This window comes from Musca domestica, unplaced genomic scaffold, assembly GCF_030504385.1.
Source record: "Musca domestica strain aabys unplaced genomic scaffold, Musca_domestica.polishedcontigs.V.1.1 31, whole genome shotgun sequence".
Taxonomy (NCBI): Eukaryota; Metazoa; Arthropoda; class Insecta; order Diptera; family Muscidae; genus Musca; species Musca domestica.
Genome location: NW_026712309.1, coordinates 5,810,089 through 5,831,400, shown reverse-complemented (window position 1 = coordinate 5,831,400; position 21,312 = coordinate 5,810,089). Strand labels below are relative to the sequence as shown.

The 21,312-nt window shown below is 36.5% G+C and overlaps 1 protein-coding gene across 1 annotated transcript in view; it reads right to left on the bottom strand.

Annotated features, from left to right (window-relative positions):
• Nucleotides 1–21,312, bottom strand: part of LOC101894872 (exostosin-1) — a 296,257-nt gene that overhangs the window by 166,002 nt on the left and 108,943 nt on the right. Inside the window, exon 5 of the mRNA XM_059125005.1 lies at nucleotides 7,185–7,304. Coding sequence (XP_058980988.1) covers nucleotides 7,185–7,304 — 120 coding nt within the window. The remainder of the gene's footprint in view (nucleotides 1–7,184; nucleotides 7,305–21,312) is intronic.

The following is a 21,312-nucleotide window of genomic DNA, read 5'->3' as shown; positions in this document are numbered from 1 at the left end:
GATACAAGCATTTTAGCTAACACACCTTTGCTTTGTATATACACATTGTATATATTTCGCTATATATAAATACGATATATTTAATATCGGCATCTACGTTACGGTCAGGATTGACTTGTTCGTCTATTTGTGATTTCGCCGGGATTAAAAATATTCGCGGTTTAATGGAAAATTTGACTTTAATTTAAGGCAAATGTTATGGCCATTTTCACCCACTAAATATCACCCGATCGCCATCAAAATTGGAAGATTTCTGCTCAGCCCTAAGCTCTAGCCCCATGCTAACTTCCGCTTTGATTGGTCTATAATTGCGACCTGTAGAGCAAATGCAAAATCAGGAAATTTTTAAGTTTTTAGTCCATTTCAACCCCTAAATTTTATGCGATCACCTCCAATAGGCTTCTTTTCTGGCCCACCTCCATTCTAAATTTCACGAAGATTGGGCCATAATTGCGGTCTTTAGAGTGATTACAAATTAACATGGACAGATGGATAGACGTACGTACATAATTAGATCGACTCAGCTCGGCGAGATAGGAAGATCCATATATACTTTCCTATGTGGGAAACCAATATTTCGAGGTGTTACATAATTTTTGGCCCAATCAAACTTATAATACCCCCAACACATTGCGTTGTAGGGTATAAAAATGTATTTTGTATCAGGAAATGTTTATACAACAGAAATAATACTTGGCTCCAGAAAGGTCTAGCGAAATGGTCTAGTGACTCACTGTCACTATTGTCCAGCTAACTGCCTTTGAATGCCAAAAAAAAGTTGAATTATGTAACAGGACCCAATGGGTGGCACGAGAAAATAAATTTAAAATTAAACTGTCACCAAATATGCGAAGAAGATATAACATTAAAAATGATTTATCACTGTAAGGAAGATATTAAACTACATTTCCTTTGTTTCGCACTGCCAAGGTTGGCCATAAATAACACAACTAAATTTAAATCGCATTTATATTATTATTTTATACATATATTTGAGTAAAATAACATTTCATACAATATTACAACTTTTATATGAATTCATATTGAAAAAACATTTTTTCCCTTTTCTATGAAGATTCCTTCTCTAGGCAGGTTTTAAGTGCGAACCTCCAATCTACAATGCATTTTGTGTTACACAAAGTTTGCATGTATGAATATGCTTAAAAATGTCTATATACAATGCAGAGAATCCTTGCCATACCCACACACCTCTCTTAACGGCATTAAAGCCGATTTAACCATCAGAGAGGCAGGCTACATCGTTGGCATTGTCTGACGAAAGGGGGAAAATAACACGAGTCGTTTACTTGACAAAAGAATCCATTACCGTTAGTTGTCGTTGGGTCTAGATCAAACTTGAAAGGAATTAAATTCAGCTCAATTCGATGTTTTTGATACGAAATTATTGTTTTCCAAGTCTGTGAGACTTTTATGAAAGAAAAATTTCATAAATGGTCTGTACGTACGTAGAGAGGTTAAATTCATAATTTGATTGGTCAAAAATTAGCTACGACGACCTAAGATGCGATATATGTTTTTCCTTAAATCCATGTCAGGACCATTGAAAGCTATGTCTGATCGTGTGCATATGTGTACTAATGTACACAAAAAGTATAGAGGAAATACCCAATTGGTACAACATTTGTAAGCAAACATTTGGAAGTTGTGCCGAATAACCCATTAAAAGGTAATGTAAGCAAACTAAAGGGCGATTTTTTTAAGAATTACGAAATTATTTTTCAAAAAATAAAAAAAGACATAAAAAAGCATGAAATCTTTATTTGAATTGTTTGTGCGGTTCATATAATTTAATGTTTAAAGATTACTTCATACAAATGTTGCCCGCGTCTACGCCTCAAATGACCCACCTGCTTAGGTCACACTCCTTGAAACATTGCAGTCGGTATCTCACAAAAAATGCTTCAATAATGTCTTCCAATGCGCCAATTAACGCGGGCTGTATAGACATGAGTCTTATCGGAGACCCACACAAAAATGTAAAGGCGTTATATCGCACGATTTAGGAAGTCAATTGCCCTGTTGTAAACGTGAAAACAAATGTTCCCCAAACTCACCTCTCAATAAGTCCATTGTTATATATATTGTGTGGCATGGGGCACCGTTTTGTTGATGCCACATATTATGCAAGTCAAATTCTTTCGTTTTGGCCAAAACAAAGTTGGATATCATCTCATGGTAGCGCTCACCAGTCTCAGTTACGATTCGCAGCATTTTTGAAGAAGTACGGTCTAATGATGCCATCAGCCCATAAACCAAAACAAACTGTGACTCTAATGGACTGATGGACGGAAGACGATGAAAATGTATACATTTACATTTTAGTCGAAGTTCCTACAGATATACATCCCTCTCAATTAATGTCTGCTAAAGTAATTTTAAATTAGCAAAGGCACAAACCAAGAGATTTTGTATAAAGTTCGGGAAGGGTAGATAAAGAGAGGAAGAAAGAGAGAGATAGTAAACGAGAGGAAAACTTAACTTAAAATTAATAACCAAAATAATAATATTCATCGATTTTTATTTCTCATAATTATTAAACAAGTGATAAAGTATCAAGTTCGGCCGGGCCGAACTTTTAATACCCTCCATCATGATATATGCAATGTCAAAATAAGGACCTATATCAAAAATTGTTTTGTAAGGCGGTTAGACACCCATTAGAAACTGTAAATACAAAATTTTAGACAATTCCTTTGAAAAAAATGGGAAAAGATGTTAGAATACCGAAAATAGAATGATACCGTTATATAGCAGATATACCACAATATGGACCTATATATATATTCAATGAATTACAAACTTAATATAACCTCCATTTTATGGCGGAAGGTATAAAAGTATTCATTAAAAGTTAGGGCAACATAACTCGCCATTTCTAAAACCAGAATATACGAACCAAAAATTAAACAAGTAAACAAAAAAACATTAAGTTCGGCTGGGCCGAACTTTTAATACCCTCCACCATAGGCTAAAGAAAAATTTTTATACAAAAGTATCTGAATTCAAACATGTAGTTAAACTTATCAAAAAACCAAAAAAATGAATCAGGCCGTTATATGGGACTATACCAAAACGGGAACCTCTATTGACAATTTTATATTTCTAGAATTGTCATGTATAAAATCTTCTAAAATACCGAATATCATTGGATATCGTCATATGTGCACTATAGGAAACTTAGAACTTAATATTCAATGTCCTGCCATCGGTCTAGAACCCATTATAAACAACAAATAACAATTTTTAGAAAAATCCGTGGAAAATGTGGCAAAAATCATCAAAGTATCGAATATCGGGAGATACCGTTATATGGGAGCTATACCAAAACTTTGAGCTATCCATACAGTGTTTTGCCACACGAGCTAGAACCCATTACGAACTAAAAATACCGATTTCTGGACAAACCCTTTGAAATATGTGACAAAAATCATCAATATATCGCCAAGTTCCGTTATATGGGGGCTATACCAAAACATGGACCTATACATACAATGTTTCGGCACCGAAGCTAGAACCCATTATGACCTATAAATACCAATTTTTGGATAAATACAGATGTGGAAAAAATGTGGCAAAAGTCATCAAAATACCGAATGTTGAGAGGTACCGTTATATGGGGGCTATACTAAAACGTGGATCTATATATACAACGCTCCGAATATTTTGGGATGTTACAAAAGGAATGACAAAGTTAATATACCCTCCTTTCCAAGATGGAGGGTATAAAAATAATGAAATCAAAAATGAAGGGTCTTGAAGGGTTTTAAAGAGCTTTCACTCAACTTTTGGGGAATCAAATATAAAACGGTCCACTGTACAAAAATAGAGTGTTGGGGCGGGACTCAAACGGGGAGAACATTCTAAATATATGGGCCTTATATTTGAGCGATACCTTTTCAGGAAGTTCGAAAATCCCTAAGCCCGACATTTTTTTTGTTGTTAATTTATAATGTGTTAAAAGAGAAAAAGATAGGGGAAACTAGACGAAAACTAAAGGTATTATAAATCGAGAGCACCTTCGATAAAAAGAAGTACACATTAGCAGTATGCATTGACATCGAAGGCGCTTTCAACAACGTCAGCACGGATACACTAATCCAATCCTTAGATAGCTTTGAGGTCAACAGGACCCTAAGGGACTGGATAAACCATATGCTAATGAATAGATGGATAAGTTGTGGGCTATATGACGTCATCATAAGGGACAAAGTTGGTCAAGGAACACCACAGGGATGGATATTATCACCCCTCCTATGGGTTACTACGATAAATAGTCTCCTAAGGACCTTATACAACGAAGGTTTTGAACCAGTCTGCTATGCAGACGATGTTATTATACTTCTGAGGAGAAAGAACCCTAAGTTACTGTGCGGAAGGGCCGAGTCGGCTCTGAAACTTGCATACAACTGGGCTAGACCGAGAGGTCTCAACGTCAACCCGGAAAAAACTGAAATATGTCTATTTACCAGGAAAAGGAAACTGGGTCTTTTCGAGGAACCGGTTTTCCTGAACAGGACAATCAACATTTTCAATAAGGTTAAATATCTGGGAGTGATTCTAGATAGGAAACTTAATTGGAGGGACCACATCCAGGAAAGAGCAAACAAAGCTCATAGATGTTGGGCAACGTGTAAAAGAGCTATAGGCTCTAAATGGGGTTTCAATCCTAACATGATACATTGGCTATACAAAAGCGTGATTAGACCTGTTCTAACTTACGCGTCAATAGTCTGGTGGACAGCCATGGATAAAAAGTGTAATATTAAAATACTACAGAAAGTCCAACGAATGTGCTGCTTAAGCATCCGCGGGGCAATGAGGACAACGCCAACTAGGGCACTAGAGACATTACTATTTCTTCACCCAATAGACATTCAGATTCGGTATGAAGCAACCGTCGCGGCCTTAAGGCTTAGGGCAACGGACGAGTGGTTAATCAAAGGCCACGCTACATACCATCAAAGAATCTTACAGGTAACAACGGGAGAATCAATAGAAAACTTTGTATCGGACCGGATATCTGAATCGATTGTAGCTACCTCTTGTGAAACATTAATGCCAAACAGAGACTCGTGGATCGATGGATTCCCATCACAGATGCCGACTGGTAACTGTTGTTACACAGATGGTAGGGAAAACCACCAAAATCCTGTAAGGTGACCCAAATGAGATAAAAACAAAGAATCTTTTATTGCTAGGCAAGAAGGAGATCAGTGAGGTGACAGGCATCCTTACGGGGCACCTGGGCCTATAAACTCATCTATACAAGATAGGTTGCACAGATAACAGCATATGCAGGGCGTGCAGGGAAGACGACGAAACTTTGGAACATTTTCTCTGTATATGCCCAGCGTTTGCCAATATCAGAGCCCAATTCTTAGGGAGCGACACTATACCAGACCTTAGTCGGATCATGGTAAATGATATAAAACAGTTAAAGAATTTCATAAAGGCAACAGAATTTCAATTATAACAGACTGTTTAACTGCACGTCTTCCTCGGTAAAACCCCTCTGACTAGAGCGCACAACAGGCCTATACTGGCTTAAGTGCATGCCCAAAAGGGCTTGAGGCGAAATTGTTTTGCCCCTCTTTTACAACCTAACCTAACCTAACCTAACCTAAAGGTATTATAAAAAAATCAATATATCATAAAATTTTGAAATACTCTTTTTCTCTTCTTCCTTAACACTATCTAACCTTGAATACATTTTTTCCTTTTTGTAACAATGTCCCTTGAGTCTCTTAATGTCATATACAAATATAAATGATTAAATACAGCTAAGTTCGGCCGTAAATTTAATTCCGTTATTTGGAAGGAACTTGGAAAAAAAAGGAAACAAATCCATCGAAAAATACCACTTAAATAGAAATTCTATATTCGAAAACGTGGACCTGGATGAGTAATTTTCTGTCATAGTTTGTAGTACCTATTACGGACTTTTAATACGAAATTTGAAATAATTTCGGTGAATAATATCGCCAAGATCATCAAAATTATATGGTTGCTATACGAAGACGTGGACCGACATGGCCCATTGTCGAAAGATAGTGTGATTACAATAGACAGACGGACATCGCTACATCGACTTAGAATTTTACGCTGAGCCTGGATATATATACATTGTAGGGTCTATCATGAGTATTTCGAGGATTTACAAACGGAATGACAAGTTAATATATCACCATTCTATGGAGGGTATAAACATTTCAATTTCACTTCAAACCAACCTATTGTTCACATCAGCAATTATAGTTTAAAGAATAAGTGTAAACTTATTTGAATGATAAGCCAGCAATACAATTCCCATTATTTCCGTAGCAAAAAGCAAAGAGAAAGAAAAAAATCATGTCAAAATATCAGAAAATAAAAAATGTTGCCGCAAAAAAAGTTTGAAATAACCTCACATTCGCACACACGAACACATAGGTGTATAGAAATAGTTTCACCAGCATATAATAAAGTGAAATTATAACACATTTTTAGCTTTTTCAATGTTGCTGTGTGTTTTTTGTACACAAAGAGAGAGAGAGGGAGAGAGAGAGAGAAAATTTTGCAACAATTTGTTGAAACTTCTTTGCCACAAATGCAGTTTCAGCAGCGAAAAAGTTTCTCCTGTTTTTCCGTCGATAATTCAATTTTAATAAAGTTTTCTTTAGTCGATATCCTTCAACGAACTACTCAGTCGCAAGACTTGAACCACATAGCAGAACGCACACACACACACACACTATTATGTTTCAGAGCGGGTGTGTGTGTGGGCGTATTAATTTTCCATTAACCCAAATCTATGGAACAAAAACAAACAGCCACAAAAAACAAAAAAATCTCCCAAAGAAGAAACCAACATGTTTATATTTACTACTTATGGAGAGGATAAGCTCCCTGGTATAACCCCCAAAGCGCTGAAACCAAAGACGAAGATGAGAAGCCCTCTTATCAACGGAAGATGAAAATCTGCCTATTAACCATCGACACACGCACAGAGATCAAAATCAGCTTAAGGGAGAAAACGTAGTAGTTAAGCCGCATCAGCCAAGTTATCGGCTGATGTTGCAAATTAAATAGAACTCTTGCTAATATTGAAATATTTTGGATTGAACCAATTCCAATCAGTTCGCCACAATTTTAGTAATTATGAGTATTGGATTTCCGAAACTTACCTCAAAAGTTGTAAACACAATTTTCTCTATCGATCCGAAATACCGCTCCCAGAGCACTTGTGTTTGTTGGCGTAATGCAAATATTCGCTCGTCCGTTATTGAACGAACGACTTCAGGAACCTGAAAGAAAGGGAGGGAGGGAAAATTAGTTTGGGCAATAATATGTGAATTATTTGAAAAAAAAAAATGTATTTAAAACAATTGGATAGAAATAAGCTTTTATGAGTAGCAAAGCTGATTGCTTGACCGAATCTGAACAAGAAATCGCAGACAGTCGGATGAACTGTCCAGGGAACCACCGGTAGATGAAACAGCGTTCAGTAGAAAATGCGACGATAGCAATGAAGGTATCATCAACTAATCAGCCCACTACACGTTAGTACCCGTTCTTATTCCGACAAATGTCGTTTACCGCACAGAGTAAATAATTCTCATTGACTTGATGATGCTTGTAGTATACAGTGATTGTTTTCATACCCATAGCATGGAGGGTATTAAGTTTATCATTTCGTTTGCAACACCTCGAAATATACATTTCAGATCCCACAAAGTATATACCCTTCATCAGGAAAAAAAAATTATGTCGATTTAGCGATGTCCGTCTGTGGAAATCACCAAAGAATCCGAATAAAATAAAGTAGGTTAATAAAATTTTACAGAGATGTGTTTTAGGTCTGAAGGTCTTTTGGCATTGAAAATAGATTTATGGACGTTTGGTTTTTTGGTTACAGTTTAAATCCGATTTTCTTGTAAATGGCATATTACTCGTACTGTCAATATTGGTCCAAGATTTGGTATAGGCTCCATATAACCTCCAGACATTCGGTATTTTGATGATTTGTGACACATTTTTTACCGGAATTGTTCCAAATTTGGTATTTATAGTTCGTCCTATGTCGGTATTTTTATTAGAACTCAGTTTTGCTCATTTTGACTCAGGAGCGAAACATGCCCGCGAGCAGGATTGCTCAAAGTGAGAGTTTTTTACGAAGTATACTCTTCACTCTCTTGTTTTGTGTGGGAGCACTCCTGAGTCAATCCTGTTTGAAAAATAAGAGTAGGAGCTGAATCACTCAAAATAGATCATGAGTGTGCTCTAAAAGTGAAAATGAGTGGAACATTTTTATACCGTACACCACAAGGTGGTCAGGGTATTATGTCTTTGTGCATTTGTTTGTAACAGGCAAAAGTAAACGAGATAGACCCATAGTTCCTTTTGATGAATTGCATTCTGAGTCGATTTATGCATGTCCGTCCGTCTGTCCATGTATTTTTGTAAACAAAGTACAGTTCGCATTTATTGCCCTATCCAGACGAAATTTTGCACAAATCATTTGTTTTGCCCAAGGACGAACCCTATTGAAATTGGAGATAATCGGTCAAAATTTAGATATAGCTCCCATATATATCTTCGTCCGATTTGCCTTTTATTGTGCACCAAATGTGCAATATCAGTCCGAATAGTATGGAATTTTGCACGTGCGATCAGATTGGACCTGAAAATAAGTATGCCAAATTTGATCGAAATCGGTTCAGATATAGCTATAGCTCCCATATGTATTGTTCATCCGATTTGTTATTTTTGTCCTCTGCAGCCGTAATATGCACTCTGTAACAACAATATTTGGGGAAATATATCAAATACAGCTCAGAAATATCTTTGCCAAATTTTATCGAGACCGGTTCAGATTTGGATATAGCTCCCATATATTTTTATCCGATTTCAAATTAATTGTGCATAAAATGGGCAATACAAGTCCGAATTTAAAAGATACAAATGCTTGGGCATATTTAGTTCTTTGAACTTTAAATTATAGTTATAATCATAGCGTGTATAATTGAATTCTCCCATAAAAACTTTTAATTGTTATGCGCAACTGCTGGTTGCAAGAAAACACAAACATACAAGGACAACAATAAGAGTATAATCTGCTCGATTTTGAAAAAAAAAAAAATTATGCTCCCACTCAAAAACGGGGAAATCATGCACACTCCTATTCGTGTGACATTGAAAGAATGGGTTTGCTCAATTTTTTGTCTGCTCCGAGGAGCGCACATGCTCGAACTCGAGTAAATTTCACTCTTTGAGCAAAATCGAGCGAGTTTTTCGGAGGTCTGATTTTGATTTTTTACGTTTATCACTGACATTCAGATTTTGTAATAGGTCCCTATCTCTGGTAGATAATAAGCTATATGGGTTAACGTTTTCGTATAGCACCCATACAACAGTTACTCCCTATATTCGATATTTTCATGATTTTCTATAGTTGTTTCAACAGAATTATCTTAAACTCGGTGTTTGGAGTAATAGACACCACCTTTGGCAGATTGGTCCACCTTTCGTATAGCTCCATATAACCATATTTTCTAAAAATAATAGCATAATATTTCAAAGACTTTTTTACACTTTGTAAGTTCCAAATAGTGGAGGGTATTCAAAGTTCGAACAGGTTGAACCAAGCCGTTTTTTAATTGTTTTTTTTTTTTTTTTTTTGGAAAATGGACAAGACTTGCAGCAACCGGCATGCAACACCGTACTTCCCTATTCCCAACCATCTGAATACAAGTATTCCCGATTGAACTACTAAATATTTATTCAGATCCCGAGCATCTCCGCAACCAATTCGCTAATTAATATATTTTGTTCTTATTATCACAGGAGTAGATTGTTATTTAATCTTTCAAACAATAAAACCTACGGATAACAGCAGACTCTTTTCATTTTTTATGGTTTAGTGGGACTTTATGGAGACCAGCTTACCTCAGCCGACGAGAAAACTACGTTGCAGTTTGGCAATCACGGCAACAATTTTATTCAATTTTAAAAAGTGGCTAAAGGATGTCATGATCTCAGGATCAGCTCTTCAGCTCAAAAAAAACGCCGCTTATTCAGCTATGTTACAATTAAAGAATTTAGGAAGAACGAAGGGAAGGGACACCAAAAGAAACTAAATTAGCGCCAAAGGCCATGGGATAAGGTCCTCGGACGCTGTTTGCTAACATCATTTTTATAGCGGGGACAACAAAGCATTTGGACACATGTGTTTTTGTCAGTAGGCAGGTTAAGATCGAAAATGGGTTATGCAAGTCCACGTTTTCGTATAGTCCCCATATGGTGGCACCTCTAAATATTTTGTATTTTAATGATTTTAGCGACATTTTAGACGGGAACTGTTTCAAATTTGTAGTAATGAGTATTACAGCCTTTGATAAAAAAATTCGTATGCAGGTACATGTCTTCGTATAGCTCTTATAAAATGGTTTAATTTAAACGGATATCAGATCCCAATTCTTAGGGAACGACTCCATACCAGAGCTTAATCAGACCATGGTAAATGATATGACAGTTAAGAAATTTTATAAAGGCAACAGATTTTCAAATATAACAGACTGTAAACTTGCCGCCTTCTTCAAAAACCCTTAGTCTAGAGCGTACAACAGGCCTATACTAGCTTAAGTGTATGTCCAACAGGGTAAGCGGCGAATTGCTTCGCCCCTCTTTTCAACCTAATCTAACCTAACATAAGCGGTATTTTTCGATTTTTTTTTTAATTTCTCAAGTTCCTTCTAAATGATGGAGGGTATAAAAAGCTCGGTCTAAACTAACCTAAGCGGTATTTTTCGAATTTTTGATGAAGGGTATAAAAAGTTCGGTCTGCCCGAACGTAACTGCTTTTTGACTTGTTTTTTTTTTTTTTTTCAATTTTGAGTTTAGCCTTCCTAAGGCGACTTTCATATGTTTATCTTTTACCTGTTTTTATACCCTTCGCCTTTGAAAGGAGGGCATATTAACTTTGTCATTCCGTTTGTAACATCCTTAAATATTCGTCGCAGACCCCATAAAATATATATATTCATCATCAGCATAAAATTCTAAGTCGATTTAACGATGTCCGTCTGTCCGCCTATCTGTCTGTTGAAATCACGTACAGCCCACACTATTTGACGTAGAGCGCCAACATTTAGCAGAGCAATTTGTATTGTGTCTAGGATGGTTGGTATTGAAAATGAGATGTATCGGTCCACGTTCTGGTATAGTCCCCATATAATGGTACCTCCCGATATTCGGTATTTTGATGATTTATGTCAAATTTCACGGATTTGTCTGAAAATTGGTATTTGTAGGTCATAACGGGTCCCTGTGCGTGTGGCAAAACATTGCATGTATAGCCCCCACATAAAGGTACCTCCCGATAATCGGTATTTTGATTATTTTTGCCACAATTTTTTCACCGATTTGTCTAAAAATTGGTATTTACTGGTCATAATAGGTCCTAGTTCGTGTGTTGAAACATTGCACGTATAGATCCACGTTTTTGTATATTCCCCATGTAAAGGTACCTCCCAATATTCGGTATTTTGATAATTTTTGATACATTTCTTCACGGATATGTCTAAAAATTGGTAGTTGTAGATCATAATGTGTCCCAGTTCGTGTGGCGACTCATTGTAATTTTAGATCCACGTTTTGGTATAGCCCTCATATATCGGTACCTCCCAATATTCGGTAATTTGATGATTTTTGCCACATTTTTTCACGGATTTGTCCTTTGGCTAAACATTGCATGTGGGGGTATAGGTATAGCCCCCATATAACGGTACCTCCCGATATTCGGCATTTTAATGGGGTTTGCCACATTTTTTCTAATGTTTCCTTTACCCTAAGTTGGAGGGTATTAAGAGTTTGGCCCGGCCGAACATGTTTTTTTTACTTGTTTTCTCTTTCGAAACGAACTTTATGATCTGAAACGTGCAGTGTCAAGGGAAGCCAGTTGGATGATTTCTAGCAAAGGCCGTTCCATTTTCCAAAGAAAACCACTTCACCTGCTGAATATTTTGAGAATTCCGTGAAGAAAACTGTCCACAGACGTAAACTGACTATATGTCACGGTAACCTTAGGTCGGATGTCCACCACATATCTGGTAATTAAATCATCCAATTCGAAAAATAGCAGGAGTACTTTCAGTCTGGATAACAAGAGCCATTGATTGCAAAGCAAAAGTGCACCTATACGACCCAAATGATTATCTAAACAAGATGAACAGGATAAAAGAAAAAGTCATAGTCTCTATAGTTCGTTTTCCGGAATTATTCCATCGAACTTATAAAGACCCTATTTATAATGAATGAAAAATCCTCTTGATTGTGGCAACGTATTTCGTTAAGCTTTGTCAGGTCCTTGATTATGGTGACACTAGAGGGAATTAAGCATCCATTATTTGATCTATCGGCTTGGGGTTTACTGTGGGCATGTTTACTGGCCACTGAAGATTCAGTTATTGTATTTCCAAAAGTAATTGTATTAATTAAAGAAACGAAAATTACTCCGAAAAAACCTTGACATATAAGATGTTTGTTTTGCGCGAATTAATTTTCCTCAATTACATACATAGGGACTGTCATAATAATAGTAAATTCTTATACTTCGTGTTACCAAAACTTTTCAAATAACATTCGATTCTCTGAATTATTAAACACCACCCTCCATTTCGTAATGACACTCGAATCAAATAGAAATTAAAGCAAAGATTGGCATTTAATTCAATATGAGCACAATCACGTTTTATGACATCGTATAATTCACTTTAATCGACCAGTCAATGGCTGTATGACGGGGTAGGTCAGGCAACAGCGAGGACGATTCCATTTCTTTCGATTTGAAATGGAGAAGGAGAGACAGAAACGATGGTGGCTGGGAAAACAAATAATGATCGCCATGACTAATTGATAAACCTTTGACATTCTCATGCTGGTGAACACTCAACCAATTATGTGATGTTTAAAGGAAGTGTTTTATTGCTGTGTGGCGACGGACGGACGGACGGACGAACGAAAGGATGGCCAGGAACAAAAAAAGTTTCACTGTCCGGTTTCTCAATGTTGTTTTGTGCCACAACATTGAATACTTCTAACGTCATGACTGCATTTCCCCTTTCGGTTTCGGTTTAAGTTTTTGTTTTGCTTTGCTTCGAAAACCAAACGGAAACAAGCCAACAAGGACAATGACGGCAACACCAACCAACAAGCCAGTCAGCCAGCTAGCCAGCAAGAACGACGTATGCATTATTGCTTATAATTTTTCTTGAAAGATACAATTACGCTTTCAGTTCAACTTAATTAACTCAATATCCTGTCAATACAATCGTGCCAAAGAACAAATACCAATTTACACAGGCACACACACACATACTCATACACACACACTCATACATCGACAGCTAAATACAGATATATGAACTCGGCTATCATCATGACAGTCGTCCTTTAGACCCTTTCACCCTTTTGGCCAAAGTAATACAAAAACTTAGCAGTCTCTGTCTGTCCGTTTGTGTGTGTGAATGTCTGTCTGTTAGTCTGTCTCTCGGTTGGTGTGTCCTTTGCTGCAATTGAAGAGAGTTGTTCATGCAAGCAGTTGTCTAAGTGGTTTTATCGACAAACGATGAACGAACAAATGAATGAGATATTTCGAATGTATTCTGCTGAGCCTATGAACTTTGCATAGAAAACATTTTAAAATACTCAACAATACACCATGACGTCCTCTCGATCGACCAGTTAGTACTTGAAGCGAAGATTTAAGACACGAGCTTTGTCCTCCTCACTTTAGCAGTGCAGACCATAAGTTATGGTATTTTATGTTGCTTTTATATGTCAACCCGTCTGTCAAATCCAACCCTGTAAGTGGGAGCAGATCCAAACCGAGAAATTTTTGAACGCTTAGCCTTGTGACTACAGAAATTCGTAATTTTTCTAGCAAACTTAGATCAACCCTCTTTGTACAATCTCACTAAAAAATACTTTTGTATTCTTATTGAAAAAATCGTGGATGTTAAGAAATTATATAGGATCATTTTCTAAGAATATCCTGCAAAAACATCGAGAGTTGGATGATCCTGTGGATTTTTGTAAATAATACGGTGGTAATTCTCATCTATGCGGTAACCTTCGATGGGTTAGTCTTTAGCCGTAAGAGTTCGCCTTTTCCAAATGTGAAGCCATGCTATTACGTGGGAGATGTTTCCAAATAGATAATAAAAAGGATAAATAACATGTGGCTTAATCAACTTCTTCTAGATAGGTACTCTTGATTTACCCAGAAGCTACTCATTTGAGCTTATTGAATTCTGGAAAACTCGATATTCATATGTGAATGGCTTTTGTTGGTATAAAGTAGAGCTAAGATTTGCCCGATTTGTATGTGAAACAAGTAAAAAAAAATAATTTGCGGACGCGAGCGGGCTTGGGAATCAAAAAATTCGAAACAGAGTTCTTGCTTTAATTTATTCATTCTTAGAATGAAACAAACATCTGTCGGTTTTAGCACAAATTATGGCCTTCAAACGACCAATGAAACCGTCACACGCTGCCCGAATGTTGCTCTGCGGCATTTTGGACCATTCCCGTCGAAGCACTTGGTGATCGACACTTTGGTTTTTTAGTGCCAAACTTGCTTTGGTATCCGGAGATTTTGGTGGCCATTGTGCGCTGGAAATGAAGCGAGGAATCTCATTTTGTAACCATTCTTGCTGAGTCCTGTTGGAATGTTCAAGGTCTGTGGCCAAAATGTTTGCGTGAACAAGGCTTTAATACACCCTCCAGAATATTTTCAGCCAACCTCTTTGGCAAGTAAACACAATCATTTTGTTTGTTTACAAACTGCTGGACAACAAATGTTTTCTCATCGGAGGCAACCAAATACGGCAGTTCACCACTTACGGCTAAGCGAAGCAACTCTTTAGCTCTTTTAAGTATATTTTCTTTCAGTTGCGGTGTGAGTTCTTGCAATTTTTGGAATTTCAATGGCTTTACCCCGAGCTTATTTTTCAAAATTTGCCGAATGGAATATTGCGATATGTTCAGCTCACGACCCATTTTTCGGCCACTGCGACGCGGGTTTCGATCAAGTCGCTTCTTTACTTTTCGACGTCGGACTACGCTACCAGTATCACGGAAACGAGCGATGATAAGAGACACAAAAGATTAATTCACATTTAAATGCTTGAGTGCTCTAACGATAGCCACTTGTGACTTTCCAGCCAAATATAAAATAATCACACTATCACGTTTTAATTCCATCACGAATAACTTTTTTCTGTCGGACGAGTGCCATTGAAATAACAGCAGTCTGAAGTCGGTAGCAGTTTTTCGTCTCACCCTGTATTTGAAGAAACTGACATGAGCTGAGGGTAAACATCTGTCGGTAAATCCGACTGATAATTTTTTTTTTTAACTTGTTTGTGTACAAAAACATCACTGGCATATCGCTCCTTTACTCAAAGAGTTCGCAATTTAATTTTTTTATACGAATTTTACCCTATTTTTCTATCAGGGAGTTACCTGGAGTACTTAAGTATTTCAAACCAACATTAATCTGGCACAGAAATCAAGGAGAGTACTCGATTATGTTTTCACTTGCATAAATTTTAATGAATTTCTAATCAGCCAAGAATCTAATTAAATAAGCGACATATATTGTCTGGCGCTCGGCTAAAATTATTTTTTTGTTTTCATTGAATGTTAAGACTTGCTTCAAATATCCCAGCTTTTCTAGAGGAGGCAATTTTTAATCTTTTCCATCCACTAACATGGTTTGAAGTCAAAGCCTAATTTTCTGTTTTTCTATATTATTGCATTTTTCCAATCATTCAAGAACCCATAAGCCGAATCTGATATGGCCGCGATTTCAATATTAGACCGAACGACATAACCTTTTTCATGTGGTAGAAATTAATGCAACTAGAGTTCCATAAAAAAGCTAAAGTGGATGAAAATAGAGGGTAAAATAGAAGACCCATAACGCGCCCTTTTTATTTTGTTATTTATTTTGGCTTTGAAGGTTGCCCCCAATATCAATTTTAAACAGAAAATTTGGCCTGCTTGTCTATGATAGACAGTACGAAAGTAAATGCGAATGAAAAATACCACTCCTATATTCATTCATTATTTTCAAAATTTTGATTAAAAAAAACAAACACTTAAAAAATTTATTTTTTCGCATTCAGATTCGAGAAACAGGCTCTTATGTGACTTTTCGTAATATTTGACATTAAAAGAGCGGTGCGTATAATCAATCAAGCCTCAGATTACGTATGTGTAGATCATTCGCACCACGGTTCCAATGTAAAAATATACAAATCTAGCAAGTTGCAGCTAATTCGTCAGCCAAAAGTCTACATTAAAAAATTAGATTTGTTCGTGTTAGGCCTTTTTAGTACTCAAAATGTACAATTTTTCAAATTATTTTACTCAACACTTCATACATCGCTCTAAATTTTAACAGATTCAAGTTTTTATTTATTATTCAATTTCTTCTTTTTTCATAATATTTTATTTCCAAATTTACCGAGGAGGGTATAAGTAAAACCATTGCACAATGACCCACATCCATTTTTTCCTGTCCAAAACTATTTCAACGTCTCCATAAGTACTTTTCGAACAACTAGATACAACTAGATAAAACAACAGATACCAGCAAAGACCTCAATATCAAATTTACATCAAAAAATCTACATATGTGCATCCTAGACTCCAACTGTAATCCAAAAATATAGAACTTTTAGAATCTAAGCATTTCATTGTAGAAATTTTAAGAAAAAAAATTATCATCAATACATATTCGGAAAGTAGAAGGAATCACCTTTCTAACGATACCTTCCATATACGCGTATCCTTTTTTGATCCTGAGATATAGGCCAAAACATATTTTGTCCTTTAAAATCGTTTTTTTCGATGATAAATTTTTTTCTCAAAATTTCTACAATGAAATGCTTAGGTCAATTCATATTCGGAACGGTTTTCTCAACAAATTCTTTTTTGCAATAAATGTAATGCAAAAATGTTTATAATCATAATTCTTACACATTGACAATTTAAATTATGTATTTTCATTTCATGTGTTTATTTCTGTATTAGTATTTTATTTACTAGGGGATAATAAAAATCGTTTTTCGTAAATCAAACAAATGACTTAGATTAAAGGTCTAACATGTTGAAAAACGTTTTTATTATAACCTAGAAAATCGTTTTTATTTTCCGCTCATATACAAAAACGTTTTTGAACTGTTATACACTGTTATTCAACTGAAAGTGTTCGAAAATTAAAAACGTTTTTATCTTCACGCACATCGAAAAATCATAGTACGCATTCCCAAAAACCACTTACTTCTCTCTACCTTTGGCATCAAGAGTAACATCGATATGCAATTTTAGAAATCTCTCCCTACAAACAGTGAAATTTGAGGATTTCAGCTCTATGTCTTCACACAATACCAAGCTTAGTAGCTTTTTTTCAGATCGTTAACATTATACCTTCGTCCAATATTATATTCAGTACTATTCAACACTTTTAGTACAATTATTCCCAATCTTGAGGATTCCAGTCCTATTCCTTAACCAAATACCAAATTTAGTAGTATTAAGTACTTTTCGTACAATTACATTTCCAAAACCACCTCCATATCTTAACTCCAAATACGAACAGAGACCTCAATATCTTATTTGTGGATTTCAGCCCTGTTCCTTCACCCAAAACCCGATGTAGCAACAAGTTGTACTTCTCCTATAACTATAGAATACATTTCCGAAACCACCTCCATATGTCCATGTGCTACACATGAACAAAGGCCCTAATACCAAATTTCAGATTTCAAGCACTAATACCAAATTGTACCATAATATTTAGTAGTTTTCGTGCATTTGTAGTACACATCTCCAAAACCACCTTTTTATCACAAACCAACCATCAACAGGAACCCCAATACAGAATTTCAAAATTCCAGCTTCCTCCGTTCACCCTAAACCAGACTGTTCCAAATTTAGTACCATATAGTACAGTTCGCACACTTAGTGCACATTTGCAAAACCAGCTTCAAATAAAACTTCCAACCTTAATTTTCATTCCAAATTTTATGTTTTTAGTTTTATCAGTAATTTCTGCAATCTTAAACCTTAAACCCTAACTGAATTTTCAAAACCCCTTTGGTATGTCTATCCTGCTCTCCATCATTGACTCTCATTCCAAATTGCATTTCTCATTCCGTTCGTCCAATACAAAGTTTTAAATTTTTAGTACATTTCGTACACTTTGAGTACGAATTTCCAAACACCCAACCTTTTCACACACCTAGGCGCCAGGACTGATCCTTGTGCAAAATGTTAAGAATAAACCTCCAGCAGTTTCGCCTGGGAGTCGGTTCTCACTCAGTCAGATGAATCTAAAGACAAGGAAACAAACAGAAGACATGAAAGGGCTTAGTTGACATAAAATCATTTTACCTGAAAAACAGTACTTTATGCACTTTATGTCATGTCATAATGACATGTTATGTCTATCATGACAAGTGCTGGACTAGCTTTGTCAGAAAGAATCGTGTTCGCACGTTTTGCCTTACAAAACGCTTAGCATCTACAATTTTATGAAGTTTTCTATCCCGCAACATAGTGGCACATACTTTCCAGAGCAGTCGAACGCAGCTCTCTAAAAAAAATATGAAATTGCTCATTTGTGAAAGTGGTTGGACACTTAAACAAACCAAATGCAAACAGTAAAATCAACAAAACAAAACAATGAGGGAAAAAACAAAAAAAAAAAAACGACAACTTTCAAATGAATGCAGCAACAGTAGCTGCTGCTGCAGCTGAAATAAACAAAAACAAATACATTCCGAACGGCTGGACAAATGAGTGCGGGTGTGTGTGTGTTTGTGTACGCGCAAGGGTATTTGAACGCGTTGACGAGATGTTTATTTTGTGCGAATAACGAACAGCGACGACTTCAAGTATCAATGCAAAGTTTCGGAGAAGGACGAAGGGGCGGCACAAAGTTCAATATAAACAAATACAAACTATCTGGCATCGGCACCGCCACTACTGACTTTGGCTAGGGCACACAAATACAAACGCATATGATATGGCCAGGCACTCACACTTCTTCCGCCCCCCACCAATACATGGCTAGCCATATTGATGTAGGACAACGCCAAGTCCCCCAAGTGATACAATCAAAAATGGAAGAAAAAGCAAAATCGGAGAAAGAGCAGAAATAACTGGAACAATAATTTACCACACAGAGCAATAGTGGGTCAAAAACACGCACTCTCACACTAGAAAATGTCCGCACATACATACACCAACACCCGCACAAACAACACAACAGCTTTGAAGTGATGACAGTGTTAAGGCAAAAGGACGACTGCCATCGTCTGGAGTGAACAAAATTAGAAAAGAGAAATACGCACAACAAAAACAGCAACAACAATTTAGCCCAGAGGTCCAGGGGAGGGGCGAGGAGCTTCTTTAGCTGTAAAAAGTTAAATGGTTAAATGTGCTGCAAGTGCTAAATAACTTCTAGCTGCGGCAGCAGCAGAAGAACTCAAATCGGATTAGTGTCGATGTTGCTTGTCATCCATTTAGAATTGAACGACCAACAGTCCGACCGACCATCACACCCAGATAATTGTAAGCTGAGACTTGAGTCCAAAGACTTTTGTGGTGGCTAAACATAAATTGTCAAATCTGAGGGAATTTTTTCTATTTTATATCGGCAGGGTGTTATAGATATCATGGGGAGAGTGAGATGATTTGGGAAAATATTTTTCACACAAATTATTTGATGATTTTTATGACTGCAACAATTTCTTGTCGCTCCCCTCCGCTCCCCTCTCCAAGACAATCTACAACAATTTGCTTACAATTTTATTACCAACTGGGAGAGCAACCAACAACGCAGCAGATAATCCCCAGAAAATTGAACTAAAAACAGTGACAATTTATTTAGCAAATATTCGCTCACACAAAAATAGCTTCGTAATTTGTTTGTCACTACATTCCACGGCGGAATTGAGTTGCTATAATCCCCCTGTGCTGTAATCGCATTTTAGCAAAGGGTGTTACATGGTGTTTGAATGCAAATATAAATCACAAACTCCATTTGTTATTTGCAGTATTCAAACAATTCCTTAATTGATACCAAAAAACAGGTAAAAACAAGTAAAAAAGGTATTATTTAAAAATATTTTGACTTCTGTTATGATTATTCAAATGTTTAACCCCTTATGCAGTAGGTTCCGAAGGAATGTTCCAACATTGGCCAGTTCGTGTCGGACCTAAATAAATATGATATAAATATTGCGACGTGCTAGGTTTGGACTGTGTTGTTTTGATGGAAATATTGGGAAGTACCAGGTTTTGAATGGAATCGGATGTCAATTTCATGGATATTCAAAATTTTGAGCATTTGTGGGGGAAGTACCAGAAGGAGGGGACTGAGATATCCCATCTTCACAACGGATCTTTTGTTAGTGAAAATAATAAGATGTGTGAAATATAAAGAGAACTTGATGCATATTTCGGATTTTAAAACCGTTTTGATCATTCAAAACTTTGACCTTTGTGGGGGAGGTACCAGAAGGAATGGTCCGATCTCTACCTTTTTTTAACCAGATCCTGTGTTAATAGAAATATCCAGATGTGTCAAGTCTAAATGGAATCCGATGTTAATTTTATGTTTTATGAGATTAATGGATATTCAAAATTTCGACCTTTTGTGGTACCAGAAGGAGTGGACCGATATATTCTATCTTAACACCAGACCTAGCACTGATGCAAATATTAGGATTTGCAAAGTTTTTTTTTTTTGCTTCTCTTCCTGTGCCAAAAATATATACTTTTTGAAAATTTCGACCAAATTTTGAGCATTTGTGGGGGAGGTACTTGATGGTGTGGACCGATACTGTCCATTTTCACACCTGATCTCGCACTGACGCAAATATGAGAATCTGCAAAGTTGGAACAAAATCGAATTATCGTTTCTCTTTCTGTGCAGAAAACATATTTTTTGAAAAATTCGACCTTTTGTGGGTTAGGTACCAGAAGGAGTGGACCGATATTGCCCATCTTCGAACTCGATCTAAGTTTGACAAAAATATTACGATGTACCAAGTTTGGACCAAATCGGAAACTCCCTTCGAGAGTTATCGTGTATAATAAACAATTATGGGAATTGTACAATTTAGTACTTTTTACGAAGCTACCGATGCGATTCGATCAAAAATGTGCCTCATCGAGTCTCTTTGGAAGAAATCTTGATTGAAAACAATTTGAGCATCCGATTTGGATCAAACTTTGTAC